General features: G+C 43.9%; 2 protein-coding genes across 4 annotated transcripts in view; both read right to left on the bottom strand.

The window, feature by feature from the left end:
* Nucleotides 1–16,110, bottom strand: part of AKT1 (AKT serine/threonine kinase 1) — a 76,387-nt gene extending 60,277 nt beyond the window's left edge. The window contains exons 1-2 of one of the 3 annotated variants that reach the window (XM_057416158.1): nt 15,609–16,110; nt 9,096–9,272 (exon numbers count right to left, since the gene is read on the bottom strand). In XM_057416158.1, the coding sequence (XP_057272141.1) occupies nt 9,096–9,141 (46 nt within the window). In that variant the 5' untranslated portion in view covers nt 9,142–9,272; nt 15,609–16,110. Of the gene's footprint in view, nt 1–9,095; nt 9,273–14,457; nt 14,492–15,608 lie in introns of those variants that run through there. The other 2 variants (XM_057416160.1, XM_057416159.1) reach the window with 2 other exon arrangements.
* Nucleotides 3,632–4,060, bottom strand: LOC130602891 (biogenesis of lysosome-related organelles complex 1 subunit 1-like). Its single transcript, XM_057416164.1, has one exon. It carries the CDS (start codon nt 4,058–4,060, stop codon nt 3,656–3,658), a length of 405 nt encoding a protein of 134 aa, XP_057272147.1. The 3' UTR covers nt 3,632–3,655.
* Nucleotides 16,111–24,351: the final 8,241 nt, after the last annotated feature.

The following is a 24,351-nucleotide window of genomic DNA, read 5'->3' as shown; positions in this document are numbered from 1 at the left end:
GAGTATGTTAATAGAATCACAGAATCATAGAACAGTTAGGGTTGGAAAGGACCTTAAGACCATCCAGTTCCAACCTCCCTGCCATAGGCAACAATGCCTCACACTAAACCATGTCACCTAAGGCTCTGTCCAACCTGGCCTTGAACACTGCCAGGGATGGAGCATTCACAACTTCCCTGGGCAACCCATTCCAGTGACTCACCACCCTCACAGTAAAGAACTTCTTCCTTATATCCAATCTAAAGTTCCCCTGTTTAAGTTTTAACCCGTTACCCCTTGTCCTGTCACTACAGTCCCTAATGAAGAGTCCCTTCCCAGCATCCTTATAACCCCCCTTCAGATACTGGAAGGCTGCTATGAGGTCTCCACGCAGCTTTCTCTTCTCCAGGCTGAACAGCCCCAACTTTCTCAGACAGTCTTCATACGGGACGTGCTCCAGCCCCCTGATCATCGTCGCGGCCCTTCTCTGGACTTGTTCCAACAGTTCCATGTCCCTTTTATGTTGAAGACACCAGAACTGCACACAATAATAAACAATAAGCAGAGGAGACTGATTTGACAGCCCCGTAAATGATTCAGATGCTGCACTCCATCTCAATATTGGCTTGAAATACCACTGTAGTCACGCACAGAACCACCGATTTCAGTGGTTTTCTACACGCAGTTCACCAATGGCCTGGGCTTTGGACTGCAAAACACACTCTCCTGACTCACCCAGGAGACTCAGGAAAACAGTAACTGACACCCTCTGTGATGATTGTTTACCTCTGCTGTACTCAAATATGACCATGCACTTTCGAATAAATTGACAAATTTCACAATACTGTTTGACCAGCTATCCTTTTCACATTTTTGGCTCAACTTGAAGAGGTGAGAGGATAATCCCAGAGTTCCATAACATGTGTTCTAACTGCACTCCCTGTTGGTCTTCATTATTCCCCTCTTTCAGCTGCAGTAAATATTTCTACCAGCAGCACACTACTTCACACCTAATATGGTGCTATTCTTTCTCCATTCTTTTTCTTCCTCTTTCCTCACAGTTTCCTGGTTTTTGTTCCCCCCTATAAAAGGCACATTGTACCTGCGACATAATATGTCTGAAAATAATAATCCCCCCTCTGTCTTCCCCCCATGAGAGATGGCTTTTGAAAGAAGATTTAACTCAATCTTTTTTCTTAGCAAATCAGTTACTTCAATAGGTAAAACAGGGAAAAACACAAGGCTAACAGTTGTTTTTTTACAATGCTGTGTCTTTTAAAACACATTCAAACTAAATGGTCAAATGTTAAGCAAATCCCTCTTTCCTATACACAGTAAGGTTTGTTCCTGAATAAGACTGAGACCAATCACCACTGTAATTTTTAAGGGAATCATTAGTAATATAAACATAAAAAGTGGATAAAAGGAAATACACTACATGTCACCATGTACTGCTCTCAGAGGATCGAAGTCCTCACCAGTTTTTTCAGACGGTAAAGTCTAGGGCTAAGAGTGCTAACACAGACCAAGTTCAGGCAGGGGAAGCAGCAGCCACATGCAAGGGGTGCAGATGATGGTGCTTAAGCAGGGGGTGCACCAGCAGGGAATGCTGCAAGGGAAGGAAGCTGCTGGCATCCACACAGGGGCTACAGGGGAAGACATTTTCAAGGCGCCAAATTTAAAATGCATGGCACAGCACCTTGCTATAAACCACTCCTGCAAGAGCAACAAGCTAGCCTTACTCTCTTGCTCTCTCTTTACCTCAAACCATCATACTCATTTAGTACTTCTTTCTTCCTAAATCCAAACCTTATGGCTTCTCAGTTTGCCTACTGAAAGAACAGAAAACCCGTATGTGGACAACTTTTTGCAGAGGCCTACCTTTGCTTTCTTGAAAATGAAGGAACTATGAAAAAGATGATGAAAAGACAATGCAGGCAGTTTCTGCATGATCCACTGCATCACACATTCCCAGGCTCACTTTAACAGGGCTTGCAACGTCCTAGATCTCTCAATCTCAGATCTCTTTTAACAAAGAAGTAACAGTAATTTTTTACTCTACCCCACTTTTAGAGATAAAATTGAGACTTTGTTTGTTTCTCTTCTGATGTACAACAAAACAGAATATGAAAGTAAACTTCCAGGACTGACATAAATAATGTGGGCAACAACATCTGAGCTCTTCCTCTTTGCCACTGAAAGCGAGAGTGTGCTTGGTGTCACTCCAAACAGTCAGTTTACACACACAGCGAAAAACATCTAACACAGCTCAACTTCTCTAAAGAACTGAATGTATTTTGCAAAAAAAGGTGGAGAAATCATTGGAATGATTTTTAGGGAGACATTTTTATGGAAAAAAAAAAAAAGACAAATATTTAGATTTCACCCTTCAAAAAATGGCTTAAAGAATGGGTTTTCCTACACAAAAAAAGTATTCTGGAATAAAGACTTTTCTAAAAGGACACTGGAAAGGAACAAAGATGGTCAAAGACTTAAGTAGCCTGCTCAGTGGAAGGAAGATGAGCAATCTTTAGGCTATGCCATCCCTTTCAAAGATGTAGTACACTATAGTTACAGTGTACTAGGTAATACTCAGCATCTGACTTCTCTGTCATCCAAAGCAGACTTTTTAAAGTACACTAGAGCCAGCCTGTTTCATAGAATCATAGAATAATTAGGGTTGGAAAGGGCCTTAAGATCATCTAGTTCCAACCCCCCTGCCATGGGCAGGGACACCTTACACTAACTCATATCACCCAAGGCCTCGTCCAACCTGGTCTTGAACACTGCCAGGGATGGAGCATTCACAACCTCCCTGGGCAACCTATTCCAGTGCCTCACCACCCTAACAGGAAAGAATTTCCTTCTTGTATCAACTGTAAACTTCCCCTGTTTAAGTTTTAACCCATTACCCCTTGTCCTGTCACTACAGTCCCTAATGAAGAGTCCCTCTACAGCATCCCTATAGGCCCTATAGGCCCCCTTCAGATACAGGTCTCCACGCAGCCTTCTCTTCTCCAGCCTGAACAGCCCCAACTTCCTCAGCCTGTCTTCATACAGGAGGTGCTCCAGTCCCCTGATCATCCCTGTGGCCCTTCTCTGGACTTGTTCCAAAAGTTCCATGTCCTTTATATGTTGAGGACACCAGAACTGCACACAATACTCCAGGTGAGGTCTCACAAGAGCAGAGGAGAGGGGCAGGATCACCTTCTTCGACCTGCTGGTCACGCTCCTTTTGATGCAGCCCAGGATACAGTTGGCTTTCTGGGCTGCAAGCACACACTGAAGCCGGCTCATGTTCCTTTTCTCATCCACCAACACCCCCAAGTCCTTCTCCGCAGGGCTGCTCTGAATCTCTTCTCTGCCCAACCTGTAGCTGTGCCTGGGATTGCTCTGACCCAGGTGTAGGACCTTGCACTTGGCATGGTTAAACCTCATGAGGTTGGCATCAGCCCACCTCAGAAGTGTGTCAAGGTCCCTCTGGATGGCATTCCTTCCCTCCAGCGTATCAACCAAACCACGCAGCTTGGTGTCATCGGCAAACTTGCTGCAGGGCACACTCAATCCCACCAAAAAAAAAAAAAAAAAAAAAAATTTGAAAAAAAAAATAAATTGAGGGGGCCATGGCACAAGCAGCCTTTATTGCGGGGGGGGTGGGAGGCGGGACCCGGGGGTGTCAGGAGCAGGGTGGCTGGAGCTGTCCCTTGTACACGTACTCCAGCGCGGTGGCAATGGTCCTCATGTCCATCTCGATGCTGCGCGCCCAGTTCTCCATGTCACCGATCTCCTTGAGGGCCTGGTTGAAATTCTCCACCATGGTGATCCATTGCCCCATCTGCTTGGCAAACTGTACTTCCTGGACCTGCAGTGTCTTCACCTCGTGGTCCAGCTTCCGCTGCTTCACATAGGCCTGTGCCACGCCCACGTTGAGGTGATCCACCAGCGCCTGTGTGAGCCAAGTGGTGGCCATGATTGCCTCCCTGCGCCTCCACTCTGCCATGACATCACAGGGGCGGCGTGACGTCACCGCGGCTGACGGTGACATCACACCTTGCGGATCCGCGCCCCTCCTCCCCCCCATGATCTCTCCACAAATAATTGCATCAGATGAGATTTACCTTCGAAAAGTCAAGCTGACTAGCCATTATCAGCTCGTATTTCTCCAGCTGTTTTGTGATCTCATCCTTTCTTAATGTCTCTAGCATCTTGCCTACCACCAAGGTCAAATTTATTGGTCGACTATTTCCTGGTTCCTCCCCAGTCTCCTTTTCCCAGAACAGGGCAAGCAAAATGAAAGCAACTGCGAGCTAGCATTGCAAAATTATTGCCCCTTGTGTTGAAAAAAAGACACAAGAAAAACCACAAACTGACACAGCTTATCTTTTGTTTCCAATAAGAGTAGCAGCAGATTTCCCTATAAACCCAACCCTTCAGCTCTAGAAGTAGCATCAGCCTCTTTCCCTCTGTTAAAAATTTTCCCACTCCATTCTTTGTTCAGCCCCTATTTTGCTTCTTACCCTGTCCTCTTCTCCCCAGTTCTTCCTCTAGAACAGCCATGCCCTCTATAGCCGGCATCTTCAAAGTGTCTTAGGAACCTCTGTATCAAGTGCCACAGCTACTCCCCTGTGGTATCATGAAAGCCAGACTAAACCAAACCTTGGAGGTTCTGCCTACAAAGGTCATCAAGAAAGTGCACTGCTATGTCCCAGAGACAGACAGAAACCAAAGGGAGAAAAAAAAACCCACCCCAAAATAAAACACACACACAAAAAGAGGTCGGAACATGGTGATAACAGAAAAGAAAGGAGAGGTGAAGAAACACAGCAACACAAGACACCTACTGGCTTAAAAGAGTTAACTACTGGTCATACCTCGTAAGATCCTGTTTTGACTCATACTAACAGAATACTTAAAGTATGAACCTCAAAATAGCAAAGCTGAAGTTCACTGTCTATGCTATTCTGCTAGAGTAAATTAAAAGGGCAACAATCGGCATTTAATTCCTGGGTTCTATTTTATGTACAGATCCTGCATTAATTTTACGCAATGAAGCCGTAAGAAGACAAATCACAATGGACGGTTATTTATGAGGATTATTTATCCTCATATTATTATAACAGTTATTTATGAGGATGTCTGTGTCACTCCATTTCAATACAGAAATAATTCTTCGACAACAAAAGTAATATCTTCGTAAGTGGAATAAGTATCTTTTGTGTAATTTCTTATTTAAGGACCTCTACTAATTTCAATCAGCTTGGAAGCCCGACTCTCAACCAGTCAAATAGTGACCTGAAGTCCACACAAACTGACGCTGGTTTGCAGGGTTAAAATTACTGTGCGGCATTTATACACAATTTAAAAACAAAAGCAAGAAGTAGCTTCACATTTGCTGCTAAATATTAATGCATGAATACACGGGTCTCTCCCACTGCTTATAATTGTTTCAGAGTTCTCAGAGTGAGAAATTGAGATTTCTATTTCCTTTTCTAAATGTCAGTATACATTTTCCCTCCCCCTCCTTCCCTGCCTCCAAAAGACTCCTTTTTCCATACAAGTTTATGCCCTAGTAAGAAAACCGGACATACTAGGGAAGACAGAGATGACAGAGTATCAAAACGCATAATCCCTCTCTTTGTTAGCCTTGCAGAGAGACTTTGAAGAAAAAAAAAAAAGAAAAAACAGGATGAAGGCTGAAGACAATAGAAGGACCTTTATAACCAGGGACCAGAGCAGAAAGATGCAAGAAATACAATGAGATCTTTAAAATGGATCAGTAAAGCAAACAAAATACACTCAGGCATACCTCTTTTATCCAAAAAGTTCCACCATACACAATCAAATTTAAGGATACTCATAACATACATCCAGAAAAGCTATAATCTCAGGACTCAGCAAGCAGCAATTTGGTCAGATCATTTTCTCCTTCTCCCCTCATATTCAATCATAATTATAGCACCTCTGCATCAACCCATTTCCCCCCTCCTTTCCCACTTAACAAACCTTCAATGTAACACAACCAGAGACTACACACAATACACCAAATCTGAGTTTCTTCACATTTTCTACATGTGTGTTGAACTCTTCAGCCATGCAGTTATGCAGAGTGGATAGTATTTTAACTAATGTTTCTGTCTTCACACAAGAATCTATCACCTCACTGTGACTACAGTAACAGCACCGAGCACTGCCAGTGAGAAAAAAAAGGAAAAAAAAAAAAAAGTTCATTCATTAATTCTTCTATTTCTGCCTGGTTGAGGTTAGACATGCCACAGAGATGACTCTGGCCCCTGCACAAACATCTGCGCTACTGGAAGTCAAGCTTCCTTTAAGTGACTGACTTACAGAACTGCCAAGAGCTCTCGGCCAGGCACCAATGTTTAATTTCATTTCTCCATTCGTGTTTTTAATCTTGGAAACAAAAACAGAAATTTAAAGCATGCTGACAGAAGAAAACAACCCCACAATTCTACAAAGCCCTGCTAGTTCCCTGCCAGGCCAAAACACCTGCTTCTGCTAATGATGGCTTTATGCTTATATACACCTGCCATCCAGAAGGGCTCCAGAGCACTTTGCAGCCTGATTTATACATACACAAATCATTAAAACCACCAAAATTAAGCCACTGCTGGGGTGATATGTATCAACTGTTTAACTGCACACAGCCATTCTGTTCAACTGCTCATGATATGAACTGAGAGCCACCATATCCAACTAAAGCTATGGGGGAAGGTTAGGTAAAGAGAAGATCATTGCCCAGTCTGGATTTTGGCCAGTCACTACTTGTATTTGCATGTGGAAAGCCCTAGGATCTTTAAAGAACACATGCAGTACAACCTTCAGTTTTATAAATGATCCAAAAGACAAGCAATATACATTTCCTGTATCTAAACGCCTCCTTTAGCAGTCCCTCCCTGCAGTAATTACTGTTTATGCCTTAACTTCAGAAGCTCACAATATCAGACATCAGTTTTGGAAACATCCTGTGGTTGAAGCACTTGATCTTGCAGAGCCAGCAGACTGATAGGGTCTGGCAATAAATGTAGGTGATTAAAAAAAAACAAAAAAAATTCTTTACAAAACACACGCACAAAGTGGATCAGTTTCCCCCACAGCCACCCCCAGCCAAAAAAAATGAATTTGTCCACTGATCCCAAAACAGCTACAAAAGCCAAGACAGTAACAGAGCTCACCGAGAGAGTAATAGAGCTCACACTGGCAAGCCAAGGAGGAGAGATAGCACCGCTTTCTAAAACACTCTTTGTATGGACAATGCCAAATTAATAGTTGCAAGGTCAATGAAGTGGAATGAAATAGGCATCACCACACATACCAGGAAAGCAAAAAGGCACTAGGAAGCAGGTTAAAAAGATTAGGAAACCTACCATTCAAAACCAGGGCATCTTTTACTAAGACCTCTTCCAGAGGTCTTACTTGAAAGTAGCTTTATTGCAAACTTCGAAAGAAAGAAAATTCAACTCTCAAATGTAAATACAGACAAGTCTGAAATACAACATGACTGTTTTAAAGTTTCAGACACTTCTGCTTCTGAATCACCCTAAAAATACAATTCCATTTTCATACTTTCCAAAAGAGATGTTTCTTCCCCAAATGTTTGTACAGTGCTCCTGAAAATAACAAAATAGTTATTTTTAAAGTTACAGGTAAGTGCAGAAAAATTGTAACAATGGGCAGTTAAAGAAAACTCAGCCTAAAACGTCATTTATAAATAAAAACATCTCCCATTTGAAGAGTTTCTAGATTCATAAATGAGAATGAGAAGCATAATTCAGTATTTCTTTCTCCTGCTTTATTCAAACACAGCATAATTCTCAAATGTTATCAGAACAAGGTAGACTTCGTACAACAGAATTATCAAATGAGTTATTTAAATAATGAGTGAAAAGGCATTTTTAACTGAAATAAACCAGAACAAAAACAAAACAAAAAAGCAAACCCCAAACACACACAAAACAAACCCCAAACACTCAACAGAAACAACTTTATCAAAACATTTTTACATCAAGCATCAGCTGACTTGAGTTTGCTAAACTAAGCTGTATATCCAGCTGTTAGAAATGTTTTCACCTTTTAAAACACAGATTATCAACATTTTCTAAATTCTTAGAAATTTCTTACGATTGCAGAAGAACCATCAGCCTTTATCAAGGTTATGATAACTTATTTCCCTTTTCTTCCAGAAAAATTATACACCTTTGCACCTTCAGGCAAGTTGCTGCAAACCCTCTAGAAAAATCCTGAGTCTGCAAAACCATGCAAGCTTTCCTACTGCTGGAGCACACAGATTCTATTCTTGGTCCAAAAATAAGATATTATGGAAAGTACCTAACACTGCTCTCTCCTTTCCAAGTAACTATCACAGAATACAAAGAAACGGGTAAGTAGCTTATAGAAGTGATGCTGTAGTACTCAGAAACAAGCACCCCTCTATCCCCAGAAAAAGAACAAACCCACCGTCTGGGGAATAAAACATTTAAGAATACAAAAAGCATAACGGTACCTTGTGACTACACTACTTCAGTTTTGCCACCCAGCTAAAAACTAAGACTTTTCATAAAAATCAAATGCCGTTAGTGGCGCAACAGAAATGTACAGCATGCATAATTTCATGGCTATTCTTCTGATCTAGGACACTGGTACCAAGAGCGGTTCAAATACGAACAAAATAGCACATTTCCTAGCAAGTCTCTGCAAGAACACAGCACTGCTCACAAAACACAGGTGTATTTTTCACTGTTCAAATGAAGATTCACCTCAAGACAATTCTACCTTCTAACACAGAAAGAAAAGCTACAGACCTACATATAGACCAAAATAATTTGCTACAGTTTAACCCTTAACACTCTAAGTACCATCTCCTTCAGTTGTTATCTTTATCACCATTTTCAAAGCAGTTAACACAGACATGAACACACCCAAAGAAAACCCCTTGTATGTGCGTCTTCTCAAATTCGAGAGCAACTCACACAGGCTCCTTATATGCCATTTCCTATTAGGGTGAAGAGGAAAATAACAGACTATTTCAAGATACGCTGCTAAAAGACAGATGGCTGCACAAGAGAAAGTCTGCTGTCCTAAAGCGAAGAGACACTTACCTCGTTTGTGAAGCCACCCTTCCTTCACTATTGCTACTTCATTCATAATGGCAGGAATGTCTCTTGAAAAACCAGTTTATGCCCAAAGATCACTCTGTTGAAATTCCTGAACTTCCGCAGGAGGCTCCACAAAAGGGACGGAAGTGTCTTTTCTGTTTTTCTCCTCCTCAGCTATTTCTAAAAAGATCAAAAGAAGAGTGTGCCATCATTTTTAAGTATGTCACATATGTACAGTAAGGGATACAACAGGGAGTAGCCTTCATTGCTGGGCTGCTGGTTTAGGGAGGTGTGTGTGGGGCGTTATTATTACTATTATTACAAATCTTAAATAAGGGCTGTAGCTCTTCACAAAGATTTTTATATCTTGGCAGACGGAGGTACCAAAATATGTACTTGCTAAAGTCCTGCTCCTTCACTGAGCAGGCTAGTCGCGGTCAGACTCTCATCATCACCACACACTATCTGGATCAGAGGTGGACATAAGACCTTGCCCAGCAGACCTCCACCTTCCTAACAGTACCTCACTCTTCACAACAACAAAAGTTCCGAGATTTCAGAAAGTCCAGTTTCAAGTATTTCCCAGAAAGACAATTTCCAGAACCTCTTCTGGAAGGTTGCTCTACAGTCTGATGCGTAGCAGTCTATCAACTAGCACACAGTGCATCTTGGGGATAAACTCTGACAGTAAATATTCCCAAGACTCTGCTACAGATTTTTCTACCTTTGGCATCATCCTGTTAATCCCCCTCAGATCTCCAAAACTCCTCAAAAAGTGTCTTCTCTCACATTTGTAATTCCTACCTCTCCTATTGCGTTTCCCCAAACATGCCTGCAGCTTGCTGTTGTCTTCTTGCAATGAAAGACACCTAAACACAATTTAGGATTTTTAGCCCTCTGGTTTATGAGAGGCAATTTTTATCTAAATAGCTCAAAATTGCCATATCTTATTGAAAACATGTCTAGCTCATGGCTGACTACCACAGAAACGTTATTCGCGCTCCTCTCCCTCACTGAAAGTAATCTCTTCCCAAATGCATTAGCTTTTATTATTTTCTAAATTGGATCTGATTATTTTTCTTCTTGCAGTACAAATTTTAGGTTTGTTTTTCTTTAATGACATCTGTGCTCTCCAAAGTGTCCATACTGCAATTCAATTTGGTATTACTTGGGTGATCAAAAACTGTAATTGGTGACAAGTTCCCAGCAATAACCAAGAAGTTTAATAAAACAATATCCAGAAGCATCTGTAACCCACCACCGAAGACCCGACTTTTACCGGAGTCTCTCTCCAACCAGAAAGACATCACGTTCCCACCTAACAAATATATACAGTCTCTGTATGCACCTGGCACGCATGCATCGATTATCTCTGAGCTTGCAGATGATAGCCATCCATCAGATACTAGATTAAAAAGCAACTAATTCCCCGTAACTCACTAAGCCACAACCCTGGATGGAAGAAACAGGTGGTCAAAATGAATCCAACCTAGAACTGAAACCACAGCACGAACTGAGGGCTCTGTACCATACATCATCAGTGCTCTGAAACAGGCAGCCTTCAAAGCAAAGCAGTGAAGTCTGAACAAATTCCATCACTGCCAGCAGAAATGGACTAGGAGAAGGGAGGTCATTCCCCTCATACTTAGCCCATGAAATTTTATTGTTTATCAGTATTCCTCAGGCTTTTCCAGTAACACTTTATTTTCTGTTTTTCCCCCCAGAAACAAGGTGTTCAGTGTTTGGGTTTTTTTAATTACAAAGCTGATATATCTCACCGGTTATAATTATCAACTCCAAGAAATAGATGCTTGCCTAGAGAGGGGAAATGCATGAAAACTGATGCTGGCACAAGAGATATGTAAGGATTCCTTAATTTCATTAATAAATATGAGAACACCATAGCCTGCAGAATAAAGCTCAATAACCCACAGCTACCAGAGTTACTTGGAACAAACTCCTTTAGTTCCAGAGTAATTAGGATAGAACCTGGTGAACATTCAAGGCTTTCATTCTCCCTTCAAAACTGCATGCACAGTAGTCATGTGAGCTAGACTTACTTGTTAATGTCAAAAGGAGACTAGACCTTGTTTGGAGGCTTGGTTTAAGCACTGAGCAATTTGCAAACTGTTGAACAAAACTGCTAAGATTGAATGTCTGGAAACACAACACTTAAGTGTGAAAGTTAACACTTCTAACCTTGTGCTGTAACAGAATGCAGGGACCATGCAACCTACCTCTGCATCTTGAATTCAGCAATCTAGGTGCATTGGGGGGATTAAAAAAAAAAAAATTCTAAAAAAATCAATATCCTTTCCAATAACCACAAGTAAAAAAAGAAGCTACAAGCCAAACTAGTCTGTAGAAAGGACAATCCTATTATTAAAACCAGAAAAAAGCACAAAGGCACAAAATTCTGCAATCTGCAGCTAACTTACTCCAGGTGTTTCTGCGTTAATGCTTGCCAAGATTGCCACTTGGCAGCCTCCTGCTCTATGGGCTAAACGGTCATCTGGTAATCTGAATTTGAATGACGATAAAGCCCAAAAAAAGCACATCAACAAAAAAATCCAAAGTCCAGAGGAACTACTTTTTCTATTCTCTGTGTCAAGGAAGTTTGGAATGCCTTTTCCCTACAATATCTACCCAAAAACCACTCCCCGCTTGCTACTGCAGCCCTGCTATCAGGGTTGTGTCTTTATCTGCCTGTCTCCTTCAAAGGAAGAGAGGTGGTAAAGGGGTATTATAAAGGAGCCATGCACAGAAGGTTTGGTACCACAGCACAAGGAAGCAGGAAAACATTAAACGTCATCCAGCACTAACCTGCAGCATGAGCTCCACCTGGGTCCTTCAATCAGCTATGCCAGAGCACTTATTTTATAAGGGGGAACTTAAGCTATTTTTAATTCACACTGTGAAGAACAGAGGATCCCTTCTCATTGTCTAACAAGATGTTCATAGACACAGCTCCAACAGCAGCAAACCTGCTGTACCTGGTATATTTCAAAACACACATTCAAGCTGTGCCTAATATATCTGTTTTAGTAAAAGACTCTATTCAAGACAGTGGCAACAAGTAAGAGTAATTTCTCCGAATAGAAGAGCAAGTTAACTCCAGGTCAACGTACTACTGAAGATGTGTAAACCAGAGAAAGTTCCTTTTCCATAAAATCCTTAGAGGGGAAGAAAAAAAAAAAAAAAGAGAGGAATGATTAACAGTCCTCATGTATGGCCATCTAGGAATGGTTCCCAGTGAACAGAGGGCATCTGAGGTAAGTATGACCTGGCTGCTTCAGCCTGTGTCTGCACAGGACTGAATACTGTCAAAAGCTAAATAACTCTTTCTTTCTCTTAGTCTTCTGTTTGCTTGCTTTTCAATATGCGTTTCTGTAATACCTATTTCAACACCAAAGTATCCTCACAGAGCTGAAGTGGAGTAAGTCATGAATGGCATGACATCAGCATCCTATCACAGTGCTGCTGGTTTTATGCATATATTAATTCCTTAGTGGTTATTAACTTTTTCATAAATAACAACTCACTTCCCTACACACTGCAGCAGCAAAACCTGCTTTAAGGAATCAGTCAAACCAACCACCCAACAGAAGGTGGAGCAGAATCATCTTTTCCGTATTTGGGAGAGTTGCATTAAGGTTCCTTCTCTTGTTCTCTTGTTTATTATGCTCGCCTTCTTTTGTCTCTACAAAAATCAAGACATGAATCTGTCCTCCCTGCCCTCTATCCAAGATGAAATTTATATTAATTTCTACTCACATCCTGAAGCAGGGTGGGAAGAAAAGTAATTCTTCCATAATGTTGAAGCAGAAACCGAACCTTACAGGATGCAGGAACCTCCATGATAATCACCTCATCTTCATGAAGGAGAGGAAGCAAGAGACTGAAGGAGGATGAGACCCACCAACCTCAGCCCTGCCCCTGCCTCACCTGGCATGTTAGACTATCCAGGCTGTACTAGTTAGCCCAGATCAGAAAGTAGGCTACAGCAAAGCATGCTCCTGGATTAATACTTGGCCCATCACACTATCAGTTACCAATGCCCACCACCCTGGTTTGGCACAATCCTGATGCTCCCAGGACACCCCAAGCCCTAACGTGCATCCTTACATGTTCTTACAACACACAGCAGGAGGACCAGGCAAAAAAGGATCCAGCTGCCCGTGTGTGCCTACCTTGGCCACATGACACTGTCATGAGAAACATAAGAACTGGAGAATGGGGCGTGTATTCAGGCCCATTACATGGGATATCATGAGCAACCCAAGCTCTCCTACCACAGCTGACCCCAGATCCCAGGGTAAACTCACAGCTGACAGTCAACTGCAGCTGAACATCACAGACACAACAGTGTTGGGCTCCAGCCAACATTTCAAGCTGAGTACAGATAGGTGTCCCTACCAGGCCTCAACCAGTAAAGTATATCTCCCATGCTGCACAGGGTGTTTTGCAGGAGCAGCAGTGGCTTCAGCACGTTCAAGGCCCTCTAAGCCCCAGTAGCTTTGCACCATGACAAAGTTACCAAATCTGAGCAGATAGCTTTTCAAGAAAGCTTAGAAGGACCAGGTTGTTCCACCATTTTAGTTTGCTTTACAAAAATGCACTGTGGGCCCCAAGTTAGGTGTGGCCACCTGTATTTGCTACTAGATATTTTATAACAAATGACACCACGTCTAAACTGGTATTTCACAGAAGCAAGTACAGCTTGTCACATAGGAGGTTAATATTGTTCAGGTGATGGACCAGAGTTAACCATATGCAGCTGTCAAAGCTACAACCACAGCTACAGTTTAAGAGGACAAACTAAACTGCCTATTTCAAAACTGAGTGATGCCAGGTAAGAGACTTCTTCATATCCTCTCTGTCAAAGACAGAGCCCAGACAAAATCCTCTTTATGTTCCCAAACAAGAACAAGTCCTTTTATAGTTTACACTTATGCAATTTAAGAACCATGCTGCTAAGAACGCCTGTACCAATATGAGATGCATTTAATCAAATTCCATTTTAAAGTTTTTGTAAGAGAAGTTTTGTTCTGTCCCCAAACAAATCAAGCCAGTCCTGAACCTGTTTAATTCTTAATCACTTACAGAACGTTTTTATAAGACAACAAGTGAATGTTGGAGCTACAAGTTACCTGAGACTGCATCAATTCTTAAATTTACCACTGCTGCACACTAAAAAACAGTTCTATAAACCTTGCATACAATACAAACCCTCCTATTTAAAAAATCAAAAGTAGTTTCAGTGTCTTTAAATCTGTTAACTCAGACAAATGTTGTGGCTGTCATCAGGAAATTAACTATTACATAAAAGTAATTACGAGTCATGCAGTATGTCAATGTTATTTACCTGTAAACAAATATTCTTCTGAATTAAGTGTTAGGAACTCCCCTTTATAACTGTATTTTGAAATGTACATCCCTCCGTGGCATAAATAAAACAAACGAGCAAATCAGAGATTTGCTCCTTATGTGTTAGAGGTGGTAGGAAAACAAAGCAAAAACAGTTAAATACTCCCCCCCCCCCCCCCCGGGGGACGGGCAGTGGTGGGAATATTTATAAGGTGCAAGCTACATTAACATCAGTAGCGTACTGTCAGTAAAATATGTAAGCCCCAGCACGTTCATATACTTTATTATAATCATGCGTTTTACAGAGGAACAGAAGCAAAAGTCCTACAACTCTCAAATAACATTTAGGCAAATGCAGAATTCCACCTGGAGGGGCAGGGGGGGAAGCTGCACACAGCTCCTACAGTTCTGCAAAACACGACTACAAAAAAAACCAGTATCAAGTCCACAAACGCCGCACAGCCACCTACCCACGCCAAATGCCCACGGAGATAATCACACCCCCGTCGGCAAACACTTAGTGGTCCGCAAAGCGGAGCTAGGCTGAACAACGCGCCTACAGAAGACAAGGGGAAAAAATGGGGGCGTGGGAAGGGGTAGAAATAGGAGGGAGGGAGGGGACACTTGGCTACTTTATTTCCCACAATATACGAAATGTCCCACCACCACCCCCTCTTTCCCGTGGGATGTTCGGGCAGGTCCCCGGCGACCCCAGCCCCGGCCGGCACGGTAGAGCCGTGGCTCCGAAGGGACCGGGACAGGCCCGAGGGCCGCCGCGGGTATCCCCCGCCCTCTCATCCACCGCATCCTGGGAAGCCAACAGCTTCCTGCCCGCCCGGGGCGCCTCCGGCAGGACGCCGGCCGGGGACGCCCGCAGCCCGGGTCCCCTCACCCCTCCACCCCGCCGGCCACCCCGGAGAGCCGCAGCCCCGCGGTGCCCAGGTGGAGCGGCGGGGTAGCTCCTCACCCGCCGTCGCGGCCTAGGCGGGTCTGCAACCACCGCCCGGGAGAGGCGGAGGACGGCCGCCCCCTTCCCTTCCCCTCCCGGCCCCGCACAATGCGGCTGGCACAGCGCGGCCGAACGGATCAGGCCCCGGCCCGCCGCTTCCTTTCCCCAGCCCTTCCCAGGCGGAGGAGCGGGTCACTTACATGGCTGGAGCCTGGGAGGAGGTGATGGGAGGGTGGCGGCGGCAGGGGAAGGGAGCCGGGGAAGGAGGCAGGGGAATGGGAGGGAAGGGGGGAGCGAGCCAGCGAGCAAGCGGGGGGAAGGGGAAGGCTGGCGAGGCGGGCTCTCCGGCGGGTGCGGAGCGAAGGCCTCAATGGGCTCCCGGCAGCAGCCGCCTCCTCACCATCCCCGGGCGGCGGGCGGCGGGGCGGCTCCTCCTCCCCCTCTCGCAGGCGCTCGGCCCATGGGGCTCACACGCCCGCTCCGGCTGCCGGCTTGCCTCCCCCGCCGCTCCGCCTCGCCTCCGCCACTGCCCTGCCTCCGGCCGGGAGGGGGAGGCCGCCCCTCGTCTCGCTCAGCAGCCCCGCTGCTGCCGCCTCCCCACCACCACCGGGCCGAGCTCCCGCAGCCGAGGCCGGGCTCGTCCCACACGCGTCTCCGCAGCGTTCGCTCACATCCTCCGGGGAGCGGCCGCCGGGTCCTACCGCCGCCGCGCCTCTGCCCGCCCGCCCCACCGTGCCGAGGGGCTGTCCCGCTCCGCGCCGCTCCCCGGGGAGGGGGGTATCCGCCGCCGCCGCCGCCGGGGCCTCGTCGACCAGCCCCTCTTCGCCGCCCTCGGAGCTCCCCTCAGCGCTGCGGGGCAGCGCCCGGCGGCTCGGCCCTCTCGCCGCCCCCATCCGCCCACCCACCAGGCCGGGCCCAGGCCCTGAGGGCGGTGTTTCCGGGTCCCTGGCGCGTCCTGGCTCCGGGCGGCCCGACGGCAGGGTCACCCCCTGGGGCCCGGCCCGGCCCTTGACCTGGGCGTTTGGGACGCCGTGCCCCGCGCGGTGTGACGGCCCCTCCTAACCTGGCTTTGCGGGAACCGCCGGCATTAGGAGCTTGGTACCCAGAACGTGGACAGTTTACCCCAAAAAGTAGGGGACCGACCCCTGCGCAGAGGAGAGGCCAGGGCAGTCCCTGGCTCTTCAGCCTCTGGGAAGGGCCAGAGCCTGTGAATCTCGGGATGCTACCAGCAAGCTTCCTTGAAAGCATGGGGTGCCAGTCCGCTTACCTTGTCCTCAGAGCTTTCTCTTGCACCCACGAAATACCAATTGAATAAATAATCGGGTATCACTGTACCTTGGAGGATATTTCAATATCCTTTTCCACAGCAGGCGGGCTGCGTGGTGTGGAAAGGTTAAGCAATTCTCCAAGGACTTGGTGGCAGAGGGGCCCGAGTGGCAAGTCTGGATGGTGCGCTTCCCACTGCCTTGCTGTGATTGAGGCCATCCAGCTCTTGCAGCAGGAATGTCTCAAAATCACAAATTACTTGAACTGTTGCTTACAGCATGGCAATATATTGTAAGATTTTAAAGAGCTCTGAAAAACGGTGTTGTCAGATTTATTATATCTCCACAGTTCCAGTATCAAAATTTGCCCTCTTTGGTCAGTAAGGGATTTTATTTTCTAACTGACGGTGCCATAAACACTAACTGGGTTATAAGAATTAATTGGATTTCTTCGGAAACATATGATCACTAGTGATCGCATTTCTGCAATCACAAGCTATCTGGAATTTAGACAACAGCACATCTTCCCACAGCTTCGCACTGTTAACAGCACAAAGGTACATAGAATGCATTTATAGCAGTAAAGCTAGGGAATATGACCCTGCTTTGCACTAGTAGCAAACTTATTTGATCTAATAAGAGGCTTTTCTACTACATAATTTGAATGATTGTACACATTTAGTGAAATTCACTTTCTTTTTCTGTTTTGGTCAACTCCATCTGTCTAATAATATATGTCAAGAGGGTTCCTGAGCATCAAATGGATCACTGGATATGCCAGTGTGCTAGAGGAGTCAGTGATGACTCAGAGGCGGAACAGCTTCACTTTTCTTCATGGCAAAGAAATAAACAGCAAGGCCTCTTTTCCCACCAAGGAACAGACCAGTTCCTCCTGGCAGAGCTGGGACACACCAGTGTGGTATTTTTTGTATCTCTCTTTAAGGTTTATTAGGACATATTTCAGCACGGTTTTAAAAATGTACCATTTGGGCAACTTGGTGGAATAAGCAGACCCTGTGGTACAGGCCCAGTTACCTAGTTTAGGGGCAGATCTTCATCTGCTGCAGTCAGTGGAAAGATTTCTGTTGATATTGGGGCAGAATGAACTGGCTGTGAGAACCCTGTAAGACACAAAGGTAATGGAAAGGAAAAATCTGGGTTTGTAATTACATTTCAACCTACCGTGCATTATGTACAGAATATTTAGTATAAATTAAAATGTAGGCAGGCATTACAGATACGATTTAAATTAATCACCAGTGTGCACAGCCTGTAGGCAGTTCAGAGGATGTGTATGGAACTTAACAAAAACAAGAAGAAAATTCATTTATTAACTAATTTTGAGTCTTCAGACTGCAGTTCCGTGTAGCAATATAGAGCATGTTCGCTGGTTTAAGACACTTTTGCCCAGGCAGGGGGATCTCTGATAATAGATCTGATTGCAGGAAAGCTTTCTTGTTTTCCTGCCAATCCCTGTCCTGATTGATAAGCTCCCAGGCTGCATGGTGAGCAAGGTCGTTAGGACTTCCCCCTACAAATGAAGCAGCAGTTTAAAAAATAAGGTCATCGAGTAAACAGTTTTCTGTCCTGAAGAGAAGAAAATAAACCTCTGTTGTTTGCTAGAAAGGAAGTGCAATTAAAAAAAAAAAAAATTCAACATGAACAGATTGTTTAAATTTCTGACTGCTGATTTACCATGATGAAAAACAGGCCCAAACTAGAAAGTTTGGATCCCAATCTGGATCTGACATTCTCTGAATTTGAGGGGGAAGTGTGATTCACAGTCTGGAGTAAGGACTTATCTCTCAAACACAGCAAAGTACTGTGGATAAAAATACCCAGGTGAAGTAGGAAGTGCCTGGTCTGCAACAACAAAGTGACTTTGTATCAACAATGAACAAAAGCAGCTTCTTTTTTTTTTTTTTTTTTCCTTTGAGAACAATGAAATTACTCAAGAATTGTTATGAATGCAGACAATGTTGGTTTTGTTACTCAGTTATCATCAATGGGATTATAGTCTCTAAACTGTAATTTTTAGGGAAGTCCCTAGGTTTCCCTGAGTGCTTCCTCAAATTTCACAGCTGTCGACTCTAGTTTATTAAGTGCTTCAAGATAAGGTGTATCAACTTAAACTTCATATTATGTTATCCGAACATAATGAATGTGATGGTTAGTGGCAAAGAATCGATTGCCAGTGTATCGATACCACGCCAGAAGAGCAGGTACTCCTATTCTTATCCATTTTTAACACTTACATAGGTAACATATAATTCAATGTAACTTTTAAAAGTTACTTTAAAACACTGAAATTATGCAACTTTGGATATAAATAGGTTTTAGCCAGTCAGGCATAAGAAGAAGCTCTAGTATGGTAAGATGAAGTGGAATTATTGAGGTAACCCCCAGTAGACTTAAGTTCTGATCCATGACTGCAAGTAATGACAACACCTTCATGGTCCAACAGTGGATTTGTTCCTCTGTTTTTAAAAGGTGGGCTGTACTCAAAGGAAGAGTCTGTATGACATTGTGTTGGAATTACAGAGCTAGTATCTCAGTCTAGGCACTAACAGCTTTTAAAGAAACAGGTTTGGTCTCAGTCAAAAATCTAGCTCAATAAAAATACAAATTAAAAGTGTGTTTCACAGCAGCAAATATAATAAGCATAGCCATGCTTCTGAAATTAAACAACCCCAGTGTTTGAAGGTGTACTTCTCAATAGCAAAACAGTAGCAGGCTATCTGGAAAAAAACAATAAATGCATCATATTGAAAATTTTCATTTTTCTTTTTAGGAATTCATCTTGTGAATATATAAATGTATGATTTTGTTTGTACTTCTCCAATGAATTTCGTACAAGACTAGGTGTTAACTAATCTGGTAACATGAAGAGTCACAAACTGAAAGATGTCTGTTTGCTGAAGCATTTTTGGGAGCTCTTCCCACTAGCTGGCTAAAAGCCCTGGGAGAGGTCAGACAGGGGGCTTACGTTTGGTTTCCAGCTTCTGTTCCTGGTCTCCAGGGTGCTAAAGCTGGACAGCTCTGGGATGGCAGCATGCTTGTGCTTTCTCCAGCTGGAGGAAGAAGGCACATTTCACAGTCTGCAAAGAGCTTCTCTGGCTTGGTCACGAATGCTGTTGACAAACACTGAAGTGGGATCAATACAGTGCTCCTCACCAGGAATAATGATAGCCATGACAAGAGGCAGCAAACGTGCTATGGGGAATTTGGTATATAAACAGGAACCAAATTGGTTTGCATAGAAAATGTGCTAGTTAGACACAGAACATACAAAAATAGCAAATATGTCAGTTCTGTCCCATACACCACCGCAGCTGCTTTTGTTGTTACAGTAATAACCACAAATCCCAATCTGGACCAGGAGCTGTTAGGTGCTGTAGAGACACATCAGAAGGCACAGTCTTTGATCTGAAGGAACTGAAGTCTGCTACTTTTCCCCCTTGCTTATAAAGTAGCATGTCATGAGTTCTTAGTTCTGGAAAGATACCTGAAAATGCTGAAATTCCAATGACCTGTGGGAGGAAACTTTGAATCACCTCCTCAAAAATGTACAGTCTGGGAACTTTTGAGGGCAGAAGTGACCATTTCAGCATCATTCTGGTCTGACCCTCTGGCTATTGCAGCCATAAAATTGCACTTAGTGATGCCTTCATCTGTATTCACACCTCATAGGTAAAAGAGATGACACTACCATGAATAAAAGCAGGAGAAGAGAGGAAAGATAAATTAGTATCTTTAGTGTTCTCTTTACTTCACAGCCCTGCTGTGTCCTCATTTCTGCAGTCATGCCAATCAGACATCAACCAAAAAGCAATGGCTTATGAAGCAATAAGAGGGAGGAGTTTTTGCTTTATTTATAGTATAAGAAACAGTCCTATGAAAGAAGAATCCTGGTAATAATTTATATACAATATAAATATTTTTATATATATAATATATATTGCAGGGGGTGGGGGGAAGTAGGGTGTGTAACTGTTTGAGCATCTCTCTCCTGTGATTCTTCAATGTCTAACCAGTTTTGAGCTCATGCTACCACTTGTACTCAGTGAAGTCACTGAGGTCTTATTTTCTGCCTGATTTCTTATTGCACAAAACTGTCAGGTGCTTTTTCTAGCCTTTGGCTACATCTACGCTGGTTTTGTTAGCTGTGCCTACAGATAGAACTGTGACTGCACTCTCTGGCCTGAGTGAGTTATGTCCATCCTGCTTTGAGGGGCAGGGCTCCTCTCCAAGCCCAAACCCTCTTTCTCTCCCACCAGCCTGAAGTTTCCTGTGGACAACAAGCTGAGACGTGCTCAGGCTTCGTGAGCAGTAGTGGCCCCGGAGGACTGGTTTTCTGGGGTGTTTGAGACCCTGCCTCCACACCAAAGTTGTTTCAGTGAAGTGAGGCTGATTTGGGCTAGCTTGTAATGGGGTCCCATGACTTCATGCTGAGTGGTGGCCAGAGTTCATGTGAACTTGTCTGGAGGATCTCACTGCTTTAGGTTCACTGGAAGGGAGCCCAGTTTATGTACTCCCAGACTGGCCCATGATACAAACCAAAGCACAGTAAATTGGTATGATCAGATTTGCTTCAAAAGCACACTCCTGATTCAAACATGCTAATGTAGATTCAGGTATTGAAAACATTGCTGCCACATAAACTGATGGTATCCAGAAGTTAAGAAGGTATTAGGAGAAGTTTAAGAAGATGTTAGGAATACAAATCAGGCATTTCCACAGACACTGCAAAATTCAGGCTAAAAAACCCTACATGCGTGCTGATATATCAAGTACCTATTTAGTTGCCCTCCCTACCCTGTCCCTCACTGTACTCAGCACATAATGTTGGTTTTCTTGGACCTCGAGTCATCAAGCATTTCCTGTCTGTTGAACTTGCTATCCCAGCCTTGAACAGAATGGCTTATGCATTAAGCTGGGTTCACCAAGAGCTGGTATAACCATCCCTTTGGGTCTGTGTGGAACAGGATCTACCTATCAGCATGTCCGTGTCCAGTGCCAAGCACAGTCTCTGCAGGAGCTTCTTGGTGCTTATCTAAGATACACGCTAAGTATTAAAATAATGAAGGCAACTGTGAAAGAAATCAACCTGTTGACCTGCCTTGCAGTCTCCATTGTCCTCAGCCTCATCATCTCCATTTGGCTAAAGAGAAGTGGCTGCTCCTCGGCCAGATACTTGTTGCCAGCATGGAGGGAATCAGTCTCACTGTATTTTTCTGCCGCATCCAGCCTGGCTCTCACACAGTGTCCCACTGCAGCCCCTGAGCCTGCCAGGACAGGCTGGCCGTTGTGTAGAAAATGATGTCACTGAATGGGCAGGGCTTCTTTGCCACAGATAACATCTCAGCAGATGTCCTCCAAATGTGCTCACGGTTCTTCCCATTATAGCATCTTTGTTTTCCAATTACCTTTCACTGTCCCACCTTTTAAGTTAGCAAAAGGATAACTCTTTGCTAAAGACTATTCATGTGAAAAGAATGGAAGAGCTTTGCTGCAGTTAAGTGTTTTTTATTTATCCTTGGGCAGGAAAACTTTGCAATTCAGTAAAACACCAGTACTCAGATACAAAGCATATAGGTACCAGACTCCCGCTGAAAAATTTTATTTTTCCTTGTTCACTTACCCTCTTCCAAAATAAAACAAATGATCAACAGAGTTGCTATACCGTATGCCTTACACTGGCACCCCTGTGATCCCATTACCTATAATCTGTTCGCCATAAATCCTGCAGGTTTTACTCCCTGCTACTGCAGCTCATCCCTATTTAGAAAATCAGATCTACCCCAGGATATCCTTCTGGATGTGTAATGTTCCACTGAAATCAGCGGGGATCTGTTTAAGGACATGCCTGCAGAGAGTATCTGTTATTCTATATTTACACAGTACCCAGTATAATAGGACATGAAACCTGATTAAAGCCTCCAAACGTTACTGCCATGGAAATCAGTCTTGTTATTGACTGATGACTCAACATGGCTGAATTTAGATGGAAGAGGGCTACTTTCAATTCCGAGTTCTTTTATAGACTCTGAATAACCTAGCCAAATCGCTGAATCTCCATACCTCAGGCACTCCTTTATTTGACACAGAGAAAGTCAATCATTGATTAATTCCCTTCCCCCACCCCCTCCTCTGTTTTTTGATTATAGGTTCCTTGGGGCAGATGTTGCCTCTTGTGAGGTGCCAGGACACCGCACAGCACCAGGGAGCTCTGGCAATCCTATAAAATAACAAGCGTGTTCAGTAGCACAGAAGCAGCTGTGGTTGCCTTAATATTTGTCCTCATAGAGACATTTTTAAATTGAAGGCACACCTGAGACGATTCAGTTCCAGAAGAGACCCAAGCTGATCCTGGGATGATGGCAACCCCAGAGTAACCTGAGCTACAGCATTGCCTTTAACAAAGCAAGAAAAGGTATAATGAAGAGAGTCATGGATTTTTTTTTTTTTTTTCAAAATGTAAAGCAATATGGATGTATTCAAACCTTAAATAAAATACCAGCAGCCACACAGCTTTCCCTCTTCATGAGAACAGATGTGGAAAGCTATTATTATAATTTGCAAATAATGTTAGCCCCTTATATGTGTCATTGGAGCTTTTTTATGACAGCTTCAGCTAGACAGTTTCTAACGTAACACTGTTACTCTGTTTTTATTTCAGGTGCAGTTGTTAGATGATGTTTTTCCATGTATAGGTTCTATTAGGAAATAGCCATCAGTTACACAGCTAGTTATCACTCGAAAAAATTGTACTTTGAAATTGTGAAGATATTTTCTAGGTTAGTATATTTGCCAAAAGTTAAGCCCAGGAGCAAGCACAGATCCCTGCAGGTGTGCCATAGAACTTACACCGATTACCACTATTAATACAAATAACTCCAATTAAAATTGACATGTGAGCTAATTAATGGTACCTTGATTGATAAACAAGACCTTGCTCATTTTATCCAGGCATTTGTTAATTACCTGCCTGATGTTGCAGCACACTGGTAAAGACACACTCCAGCTCTAGGAATGTCATGGGGTTTGTGTGCATGCTAGTTTACCAGTGACTGAAAACAGCAGTGGTTTTGAGCCATGGGGTATAAAGTTTTGTGTTTACCTGCATCACAGCTAGGACACAGTATGCATCACTTCATGCACAATAAGGTAAATATTATCTGCCATGTGATGCTGCAGTAAATTCTCATATTTTTTTCCTTCTTTCTCCTATTCCACACCCCCCCTCACCCCACCCCACCCCCCCCCATCTGACAGCACTGGCAGCCTCCACAGCGCTCTGGAACAGGGAGGACACTGCGACACTGTTGCAGGGGTTCCCTACAGCAGAGCCTTCCCATGGCCATTGATCAAGGCACAAGCACCAGTTAAGTAATGCAAGGTTGCTCTAATTCCCTGACTCATCTCCTGTTCCCCCTGAAAACCCTAAACGTGGTGCTGGAAACCAAACTGCAGTCCTCTGACTGCAGCAGGATGAAGTAACTTTGATTGCTGAGTCACCACATTGACCCACACAGCTCAAATTTCTGTTTATAGTTAGCAATAGTCGAAAATGCTCACTGTAATCTTATCATGGCCGAGGTACTAACAGCACATTCCCTGGAAATGCATTTAGCCTGACTTTTGGCTGTGGGCTTAGATTCCCCAAATCATTATTTGC

This window comes from Pezoporus wallicus, unplaced genomic scaffold, assembly GCF_028554395.1.
Source record: "Pezoporus wallicus isolate ANWC-B61680 ecotype Strahan unplaced genomic scaffold, APGP_CSIRO_Pwel_v1 scaffold_2146, whole genome shotgun sequence".
NCBI lineage: Eukaryota > Metazoa > Chordata > Aves > Psittaciformes > Psittacidae > Pezoporus > Pezoporus wallicus.
The sequence above is the reverse complement of the archived record's forward strand: the minus strand, read 5'-3'. Positions and strand labels throughout refer to the sequence as shown.

Bases quoted from the DNA above. Each gene is read 5' to 3' on its own strand.
- LOC130602891 (XM_057416164.1), bottom strand. From the start codon at position 4,060: ATGGGGGGGAGGAGGGGCGCGGATCCGCAAGGTGTGATGTCACCGTCA.